The sequence below is a fragment of the Alexandromys fortis genome, unplaced genomic scaffold, assembly GCF_014885135.2.
Source record: "Alexandromys fortis isolate MF-2015 unplaced genomic scaffold, M_Fortis_MF-2015_v1.1 scaffold_310, whole genome shotgun sequence".
Taxonomy (NCBI): domain Eukaryota; kingdom Metazoa; phylum Chordata; class Mammalia; order Rodentia; family Cricetidae; genus Alexandromys; species Alexandromys fortis.
The window spans coordinates 962,032-972,881 of NW_026068202.1; the positions used below are offsets into that span (position 1 = coordinate 962,032).

At 43.3% G+C, this 10,850-nt stretch overlaps 1 protein-coding gene across 4 annotated transcripts in view; it reads left to right on the forward strand.

Annotated features, from left to right (window-relative positions):
- Nucleotides 1-10,850, forward strand: part of Krit1 (KRIT1 ankyrin repeat containing) — a 72,265-nt gene that overhangs the window by 44,447 nt on the left and 16,968 nt on the right. For 3 of the 4 annotated variants that reach the window (XM_050129984.1, XM_050129982.1, XM_050129983.1), the window contains exon 17: nucleotides 1,573-2,695. The exons of the other annotated variant lie outside the window; for it this stretch is intronic. In XM_050129984.1, coding sequence (XP_049985941.1) covers nucleotides 1,573-1,641 — 69 coding nt within the window. In that variant the 3' untranslated portion in view covers nucleotides 1,642-2,695. Of the gene's footprint in view, nucleotides 1-1,572; nucleotides 2,696-10,850 lie in introns of those variants that run through there. 4 annotated transcript variants of the gene reach the window in all.

Below are 10,850 nucleotides of genomic sequence, written 5' to 3' on the forward strand. Positions count from 1 at the left end.
TTTTTTCTTGGTTTCCCAGGGTCTCATGTACGTATTTACTCAATTCTTCAAACTTTTTGTTATACTTCTCATCCATTTCTATAAAGGTGTTTTTTACATATTGTTTAAGGGACTCTATTGCTTTCATAAAGTCGATTTTTTCCACTTCTTCTGTGTTAGGGTGTTCAAGTCCTTCTGTTGTAAGATCATTGGGTTCTGGTGCTTTCATGTTGTTTTTCAGCTTATTGGGAGAATTTTTGCCTTGGCGCCTGCCCATCTCCTCCTATTGACGATCTCTAATTGGTCTTTTAAAACCAGATCAGGTTTCCCTGCTGGCCAGAGGCTCCTCTTGCAAAATTCCCTCGTTCTGTTTCCTGGCTCCTGCCAGGGGCCAAGATCCCTCTCACCCCTCAGACGGGTCTTCAGGAAAAGAACCAGGTTCCCTGTTTGCCCGGGACCTCGCCAACCAAAGGCCTACCTCTTTGATTTAATTGTCCTGGGGCGATCTGCTCTTGGTGTTGCCCTGGTCCCTGTCGCCTGCGTTGTCTGCCACTGTGTCAGTACCCGCCGGTCCCGGCCGCTGCGCCAGCTACGTCGCCCGCCGTGCGCGTCCGGTTCCGCTTCTTTTATCATCTTATTAAATATCTGGCCTATGACATTGACTGCCCTAGGATTCTTCTCTCCCTCCTATTTCTATAATTCAAAGATTTAGTCTTTTGATAGTGTCCCACACATTTCATATGTTCACTTTCCATGTTTATTAATTTTTTTTTACTTTCTTTGTTTCTTTTGGGTATAGATTCTTTTATTTTCTAGTACAGATATCTACTTATCTTCTGGTTGATTCATTCTACTGGTACTACTTGTAAGACTTTCCCTGAGTTTTCTAACTGGCATATTGAGTTTTTCAATTGTATCTTCATTTCAGCTTGTGTTCTCATCAATGTTCATATCTCTTTATTCAGTTTCAGTTCTCAAATATTTTTATTTCATTCAGCTGTGTGTATTTTCTTGAACAGCACTCAACTGTTTATTGTTATCTTCTTAGAATTCAATAAAGTATTTATATCTTCTTTAAATCCTTGAATTCTTTGATAAACTTTATGATTTTTTTTTTTAAATCCTTATGGGAGAATACTTCTGAAACTGGTGGGTTTATGGGAGCGATTATTTTGGCCAATCATGCTGTTTTTGTTTTTGCCATTTGACCTGGGTATATGGACTCCCTTTGTTGGTTGTGTGTCTGATGAAATAATCTGGCTTTTCTTAGACTGGGCCATGTGGCAGATGTACAGTCAGAACTGAGCCAAGTAAGCTGGTGGGCGAGCTCTTTACCTAGACCAGGGAAAGATGGCTCCCAACCCACAGGACTGGGGCTAGCCAGGCAGAGGGAATTCTTCATTGAAAAGGGTTCACACCCACAGGCTTAGAACTAAATTTGTGGGTTTGCAGGTGTGTTAGAGATGCCCAATTTCTTGACATGCTGTCTCTTCCTAATTAAGTTACCCTTCAAATAGGTATGAAAATGCCCGCTACTGTGTATATCTTTTCGTATGTTTCATATTTCTTGTTAAGATATGGTTTATTTTGTAGGCTGGACTCGTGGTAAAGCTGCTAATGAAGTTAAATGGACAACTAATGCCCTCTGAGAGAAATTCATGAAACAAACAGCTGGTTCTCAAGCCACCATATTTTGTAATGCAGAGTTTTTTTACATGAAAGATTTCTTAAACTGTGACTTAACACAGACGTGTAGTCTCTTGTAGTATACATGTATATGTTGTTATATATGCTGTACAGAATCTGTACTCATGCTTGTGTAATATACCACTGTTTTGTATGATATGCTCATAGACTCTTGATTTTTGAGAGAAACACATAAAAAGAGAGATAGACGGTCTGTATTATATTAGACAAAATAGTAAGCTTTATAAAAAGTTATTTTTGGTAAATAGTAAAGAATTTAGTGTAGAATGTGATGAAATTAAAATATAGCTTTGATATAATTTTGTGTGTCACTTCAGAATATACTAAAAATCAACATGATTTGGATAAACATGTATTTTGTACTCAGATCTCTTACTTAAAACATTTCTTCTGTAGTCTATAAACATGCCCCAAGGTGTTTTTAAACTTTCAGTAAAGATATATGTATCACAAGATAGCTTTCCTTGAAGGTGTTGTGGCATCAGTTTTGGGTGTTTTAACAGTGATGATTCCAGACAATGGACTGGGAATAAATAAATTTAAATTTTAAATCTCAGATTTAATAAGGACTTTATATTGATAAATTAGACCACTGGTTGCCATGCAGACACACATATATACACGTATGCAGTGTAACAATTTCTAGATGTCAGTAGTTGAACCTGTTAAATGTATGCTGTATTTTTGTGTATTGATTTAATACTCATTTGTATTGCCTTTGCATTATAGGAGGCCGTACCACATGTTTGATTGTTTTATTTAGTGGAGCATTAGTGTCACAAATGAGCAGTAGACCTGGCTAATGTACTCTTTAATGTGCTCTGTATTGTAGTCTTCCTGACCCAGTAGAGCAGTGTATTCCAGTTTCAGAGATGTATAAAGTTGTCATAAAGTTGTCCTACAAGTTGCAGATAATTTTGGTATGTCATTTTCTACTCTTCATGTTAACTCTTTATTCTAAATGATACTGTGTGTAAACCTTATTAAAATTAATAAGGTTCATAAGAAAGCCTTTTGTTCTGTGCTTGGTACTTTCGATTCTGTATACACAGTTCCCTGGATAGTTTCATTCATTTGTAGGTGTGCTCTCGAATCTCAGACCTAAAACTTGAGCCTCATTCTCTGTCTGAATTCTAGATCTTAATTATAAGTTCTTGTTCCTATAATTCTACTTACATAACCTATAAGCAATTTTGTTTCCATCATTCTTCCTCCTCTTCCACTGTTATTTGGTTAATGGTGTTGTCAGATTACACTCGTTTACATAGCCTTGAAGTCTTAGAGTAGTCTTAACTTTTCTTCTTTCCTCCTTCCTTACGGTATACATTCTGTTGATCACATGCAAGCTAATGTCTTATGAGTCCTTTCCCATCCTCTTTCTGCTTGTACTGCAGCCACCAGAGCTGAAGTCCTTGCCATTGTTTCCTTTGCTGATAGCCTGATACAGGCTCTACACTGCCCCTCTGCCACACAATGCCAAGTTTATCTTACCAGTCTGATCACTGTGGATTGTATTAAAGTGCATGATTAGTCTATTAGGGTTCTCTAGAACCAAACTGATAGAATGAGTATGTAAATCATAGTATCTAAATTACAAAGGGGTTTATAAACAGTTTATAAACAGTTTATGCTATAAGAGTTGGGTAATCTAACAATCTAACAGTGGCTGTGTGCATACTGGAAGGGCTGAAAACCCAGTAGCTGCATAGTCTGTGAAGTTGGATCCCTCAGCAGCCCAAAAATAGTGATGGAGGCCTAGAGGACTCCTAAAGCACTGCTGGTCCTTATTCCAAGTTGAAAAGCTTAAGGAACTGGGTTCTGATATCAGTGGGTCGTTTGTTCATTCCCAGCTACTCAGCCCTGAAATAGTCACACAGAAATCTGTATCAGTTCCAATACTGTTTGGCCAATAACTTAAGCATATCTCTGGCTTACTAACCCATCTCCATTAATCAGTGTTTTGCCACATGACTGTGGCTTATCAGGTAAAGTTCATCCAGCATCTGTCTCCTGCAGGGTTACGTGGCTTCTCCTTTTTTTTCTCCCAGCATTCAGTTTAGTTTTCCTCACCTAACTATTCTGCCCTGTGCAGGCCCAGGACAGCTTCTTTATTCATTAACCAATAAATAACAAGTAGGGGCTGGAGAGATGGCTCAGAGGTTAAGAGCATTGCCTACTCTTCCAAAGGTCCTGAGTTCAAATCCCAGCAACCACATGGTGGCTCACAACCATCTGTAATAAGATCTAGTGCCCTCTTCTGGCATACACACACACACACACACACACACACACACACACACACACACCAATTAGCAATCAAGAAAATGTCCCACAGACCACTTTGTGGAAGTCTGTTCTTCAATTGAGGTTCCCTCTTGCTGCCTATGTCAAGCTGCCAACCAAGATTAGCTGCCACAAATCTAAACATAGATGTTTAGAAGGCAGTTTAACACCATGTCAATTTGGGTAAACAAAAGTAGTAAGTTATCTCTCCCTAGAGCCTACAGCCCTCCCAACCATGAATTTTAAACTGGAGTTACAGTACTAGGCATGGATTCCTTTCTGTGGAGCAGACCTTAAATCCAACCAGAGTGGTTTATTGCACCATTCACAGTCATTGCCACTCATGGATTAGTATTTAGTGGATTGGTATTTAGTTAATGGGGTTTATAGCTGGAATTGTCCATTGATACTTTTTTACCCCTGTATAGAACCTGGCATCATTATGAAAGCAAACCAGCAAGAAGGAAGCATTCAGCTTGACGTCTGTCTTGCAACCACGTTGTGTTGGCCTACATAACCAAGGTGTGTAAGACCCTGTCTGGTGGACAGGCAAGAAGTATGACAGCAGCCTGCATTGTTTGGGAGTCATTCGGGACCCCCTGCCCAACAATTCAAAGGGAGCTCTCACAGCTGGCACTGGCATTTATGGTTAATAGCCAGTGGCTTCTAGGAACAGCAGCATCCAGCCTAACGGCATCTTCTCACAACTGATATTTTTACTTAAATATTTTAATTAGCTTACAAAGTAGCATTTTTATACATACTTTATTTTGGTTAACCCTCCCCATGTTCCTCTGCTTCCACCCGTCTTCCCTGTTTTAAGTTTTTCATCCTTTTTACTTTGATATCACCCTTTTCAACTGTTCCTTTCCAGTTTCCTGGCTTCTACAGGCATTCCAAGTTAAACATAGTTCAGGGGAAGCACTATGGCACAGAGGCTGAGAGGATTCAGAATTGTCAAAAATGGCTTCAGGATTGTCTTAAAGTCTTACAAGTGGAGAGTAGGCAGCTTGATTTTAATAGAATTGCCTTGGTTTTTCTCCATTGAGTATTGTGTTTGCTATGAGTCATTTATAGCTTTCATCCTATATAGGATTATATAATATGGGGAATTCCCCCTCTAATGCTATTATCTCTATGGGTTTTATCAAATGATACATTTTCACTAGGAACCATATTTACTCATAACTACCCAAATATCCTTTAGTTGGTGAATGAGCAAACTCAGATATACCCATACAATGGAATACTACTCAAAAAGAAATAAACCGTTGAACAACACAAAGTTCCAATACACTAACTGAACAAGCCAGACTCAGACAATATAGTATTGCTTTTAGAGAACATTCTGAGAAAGATAAAACTACAAGGCAGAAGGCATAGCAGTTACGGACGGGTGTGGGAGAACATGGGGACATAAAGGGAAGTGTGAAGGATTTGAGGGAAAGTGAAGATTATTCTGGTGATTAAAATAGTGTATTATCAAAATTCAGATTGGATCACAGATAATCTAACTACACATAAATTTAAAACACAATTTTTAAGAGAAGCAATTTTGTACAAGTTAAAAAAACTTTTTTAAAAAATACAAAGGTTTCTCAGCAGCCCTCATTGTCCGCCATATTCAGAGAGTCCGGTTTTATCCCATGGTTTTTCAGTCGTAGTCCAGCTGGCCTTGGTGAGCTCACAATAGATCAGCCCCACTGTCTCCGTGGGTGGGTGCACCCCTCGTGGTCCTGACTTCTTTGCTCATATTTTCCCTCCTTCTGCTCCTCCTTGGGACATTGGGAGCTCAGTCCAGTGCTCCAGTGTGGGTCTCTGTCTCTATCTCCATCCATCTCCAGATGAAGGTTCTATGGTGATATGCAAGATATTAATAAGTATGGCTATAGGATAGGGGAAGCCAAGGACAATGCCACTGGGTTTTGATCCTACTTCATGTTCTGGATTTGTGGGAGCCTAACCAGTTTGGATGTCCACCTTCCTAGACCAAGATGGAGCGGGGAGGACTTTGGACTTTCCACAGGGCAGGGAACCCTGACTGCCCCTCAGACTGGAGAGGGAGGGGGAGAGGAGAGGGAGGAGGGGGGAAAAGGGAGACTGGGAGGGAAATGGGAGGCGGGGAGGAGGCGGAAATCTTTTTTTTTTTCAATAAAAAAATTATATTTAAAAAAAATACAAAGGTTTAATAGAAATATGTAAGTCCCCAAATTCCACTTAGTCAAAGAAAATTATTAGATAAGTTATGTACTATCCCAACGCTCAGCTCAGACCACCTAAATCAGATTACTAGCGGCAGGGGACAGTCAAGCAGCAAACAGCCCATAAAGGCAGGAGGCAGTCACTGGGGAGCTGAATGACAGCAGGGCCCTCCCTTCTGGTCGCTTTGTGCGACCACGGACAGCTCACAAACGTTTGAGGGAGACGGGACACGCTGAGCCTGCGCTGCCTCCGTCGCCACAATCGCAGACGTTCGCTGCGTGTAAGCGCGGCCCCTGTCGACCCTGGTGCATAGGCGGGGCACCTGTCGACCCTGGTGCAGGCGGGGCACTTATCTAGGAGCCTTAGGCCAAGGCCAGGTTCGATTCCTGTCTCCACCCACAGCGACATTTGCGGCCCCGAACATCCTCCTCCCTTCACGATCCCAGCCTGCCGCTTCTAGTGTTTGCATTCTGTCCCAGGCTGCTTTAGCCGCCGCTCAGTGCTCCTCTTCTCACACCCGTGGAAGCAACTGTTGATGTCGCTTTCTGTGACAAAGTCCTGTGGTCACCTGAATGTCCACATCTTTCAGGTAGGTAACAATTCTCTTGTATCTTTAACTTTACTAATACTTGTTCAAACAGTTTGGATTCGTGTTTGCTTATCTAAATGGCAATGTGTTTTAAAATAGAACTTAATGCTCACGGGAGTAGAGATTTTCTCAAATACATTTTTAGAATTTTATTTAGCTGTATATTTCAGCTTTTACAACCTTTGTGGAAAAGAGTACAGGTGCAGAAAGGGAGGAGCTCAGGACAACCTTTGTGGAAAAGAGTACAGGTGCAGAAAGGGAGGAGCTCAGGACAACCTTTGTGGAAAAGAGTACAGGTGCAGAAAGGGAGGAGCTCAGGACAACCTTTGTGGAAAAGAGTACAGGTGCAGAAAGGGAGGAGCTCAGGACAACCTTTGTGGAAAAGAGTACAGGTGCAGAAAGGGAGGAGCTCAGGACAACCTTTGTGGAAAAGAGTACAGGTGCAGAAAGGGAGGAGCTCAGGACAACCTTTGTGGAAAAGAGTACAGGTGCAGAAAGGGAGGAGCTCAGGACAACCTTTGTGGAAAAGAGTACAGGTGCAGAAAGGGAGGAGCTCAGGACAACCTTTGTGGAAAAGAGTACAGGTGCAGAAAGGGAGGAGCTCAGGACAACCTTTGTGGAAAAGAGTACAGGTGCAGAAAGGGAGGAGCTCAGGACAACCTTTGTGGAAAAGAGTACAGGTGCAGAAAGGGAGGAGCTCAGGACAACCTTTGTGGAAAAGAGTACAGGTGCAGAAAGGGAGGAGCTCAGGACAACCTTTGTGGAAAAGAGTACAGGTGCAGAAAGGGAGGAGCTCAGGACAACCTTTGTGGAAAAGAGTACAGGTGCAGAAAGGGAGGAGCTCAGGACAACCTTTGTGGAAAAGAGTACAGGTGCAGAAAGGGAGGAGCTCAGGACAACCTTTGTGGAAAAGAGTACAGGTGCAGAAAGGGAGGAGCTCAGGACAACCTTTGTGGAAAAGAGTACAGGTGCAGAAAGGGAGGAGCTCAGGACAACCTTTGTGGAAAAGAGTACAGGTGCAGAAAGGGAGGAGCTCAGGACAACCTTTGTGGAAAAGAGTACAGGTGCAGAAAGGGAGGAGCTCAGGACAACCTTTGTGGAAAAGAGTACAGGTGCAGAAAGGGAGGAGCTCAGGACAACCTTTGTGGAAAAGAGTACAGGTGCAGAAAGGGAGGAGCTCAGGACAACCTTTGTGGAAAAGAGTACAGGTGCAGAAAGGGAGGAGCTCAGGACAACCTTTGTGGAAAAGAGTACAGGTGCAGAAAGGGAGGAGCTCAGGACAACCTTTGTGGAAAAGAGTACAGGTGCAGAAAGGGAGGAGCTCAGGACAACCTTTGTGGAAAAGAGTACAGGTGCAGAAAGGGAGGAGCTCAGGACAACCTTTGTGGAAAAGAGTACAGGTGCAGAAAGGGAGGAGCTCAGGACAACCTTTGTGGAAAAGAGTACAGGTGCAGAAAGGGAGGAGCTCAGGACAACCTTTGTGGAAAAGAGTACAGGTGCAGAAAGGGAGGAGCTCAGGACAACCTTTGTGGAAAAGAGTACAGGTGCAGAAAGGGAGGAGCTCAGGACAACCTTTGTGGAAAAGAGTACAGGTGCAGAAAGGGAGGAGCTCAGGACAACCTTTGTGGAAAAGAGTACAGGTGCAGAAAGGGAGGAGCTCAGGACAACCTTTGTGGAAAAGAGTACAGGTGCAGAAAGGGAGGAGCTCAGGACAACCTTTGTGGAAAAGAGTACAGGTGCAGAAAGGGAGGAGCTCAGGACAACCTTTGTGGAAAAGAGTACAGGTGCAGAAAGGGAGGAGCTCAGGACAACCTTTGTGGAAAAGAGTACAGGTGCAGAAAGGGAGGAGCTCAGGACAACCTTTGTGGAAAAGAGTACAGGTGCAGAAAGGGAGGAGCTCAGGACAACCTTTGTGGAAAAGAGTACAGGTGCAGAAAGGGAGGAGCTCAGGACAACCTTTGTGGAAAAGAGTACAGGTGCAGAAAGGGAGGAGCTCAGGACAACCTTTGTGGAAAAGAGTACAGGTGCAGAAAGGGAGGAGCTCAGGACAACCTTTGTGGAAAAGAGTACAGGTGCAGAAAGGGAGGAGCTCAGGACAACCTTTGTGGAAAAGAGTACAGGTGCAGAAAGGGAGGAGCTCAGGACAACCTTTGTGGAAAAGAGTACAGGTGCAGAAAGGGAGGAGCTCAGGACAACCTTTGTGGAAAAGAGTACAGGTGCAGAAAGGGAGGAGCTCAGGACAACCTTTGTGGAAAAGAGTACAGGTGCAGAAAGGGAGGAGCTCAGGACAACCTTTGTGGAAAAGAGTACAGGTGCAGAAAGGGAGGAGCTCAGGGCGTGGGGGCCTCACATGTGAAGGTCAGAAGGCAAGTTGCGGAAGCCATCCTAGGCAGTCTCCTTGCGCTCTGTGGGTTCCGGGCATGGAACTCTTATTGTCGGGCTTGGCAGAAAAAACCTTTACTAGCCAAACTATGTTCCTGGATCACTGATGGCAACTCCTTCAACTGAATACTTTTCAGTTAGTTATTTAAAAAAATATTTTTTTTAGGTATTTGTTTTCAAATAACCTGGTTCAATACCATAATGAAACAGCATTCTACACTTCTAGTGTAGACTAGTGTGTGCTATTAAACACCAGAAATATGACTGTGACTGAAGAGATGACTTGTATTTTACTTAATTTCCACTGAAATAGCTACATGTTGCTAGTGTATACCTTATTGGAAAATGATACCATGTACTAAACTCTCAGTGTCATCCCCAGTCCCTAGGAATAAAGCAGGTGACTGAGATTGCCAATTGTTAACTCCAACAAGCTGTAGAAGACATCTTATTTTCTTTTCCAGCACCTGATTTTCCTGTGGGGTTGCCTGTTCCTCTATACCAGTGGTTCTCAACCTGTGGGTCGAGACCTCACTTGGGGGTGAATGACTCTTTCACAGGGGTCACCTAAGACCATCAGAAAACACAGAACTTTACATTACAATTCCTATGTTATGAAGAATGCAAATTTCCTCAAATATTTTTTATAATTATGAAGCTGTGAAGAAGCAAATAAAGTGATTTTATGGTTGGGGACACCACAACATGAGGGTTGTATTAAAGGGTCACAGCGTTAGGAAGGTTGAGAACCACTGCTCTATACAAAAGAGTCTATAGCATTTGTGATTTAGCGGAAGTGGATGCTACCTTAGGCTTAGGTTAAACCACATAGCACAATCTAAAAAGTGTTATTCCAGTCCCTGGCCACAGTCATTGGTTCAGATTAGACGCTTGACCTAATTTATACCCATGGAGACTTTTGGTCTCTGGCTCACTTATCCTTACACAGAGACACTTCAGTCCTTGTTTGTTTGTTTTTCATTCAAAAATTTACACTTCCCTCCTCCCATTCCCCTCCCACTCCCCCACTCACCCTCCTTCCTTCCCATCCCTCCTTAAGAGAGGGCAGGGAACCCGGCCCTGTGGGAAGTCCAAGGCCCTCCCCACTGCATCCAGGCCTAGGAAGCTTTGCAACCAAATAGACTTAGGTCCCAAAAAGCCAGTACATGCAGTAGAAACAAGTCCGAGTGCCATTATCAATGGCTTCTCAGTCAACCCCCATTGTCAGCCACATTCAGAGAGTCTGGTTTGATAACATGCTCTTCAGTCCAAGTCCAGCTGGATTTGGTAAGCTCCCATTAGATCAGTCACACTGTCTCAGTGGGTGGACCAACCCCTCGCAGTCCTGACTTCCTTGCTCATCTTCTCCCTCCTTCTGCTCTTCAACTGGACCTTGGAAGCTCAGTCCTTTGCTCTGATGAGGGTCTCTATCTCTATCTCCATCCGGGCAAAGATTCTATGATGATATTCAAGATAATCATCAGTGTGATAGTGGGGCAAGGTCAGTTCAGGCACCCTCTCTTCTGCTGCCCAAGTACCTATCTGGGGACATCCCCGTGGACACCTGGGATCCCCTCTAGAGCCAAGTCTCTTGCCAACCCTAAAATGGCTCCCTTAATGTAGATATCTTCTTACCTGCTCCTAATCCACCCTTCAGCTATCTCCACCCTCCCACTCCCCCAAGCTCTCCCCGGGTTTTCCCTTCTCC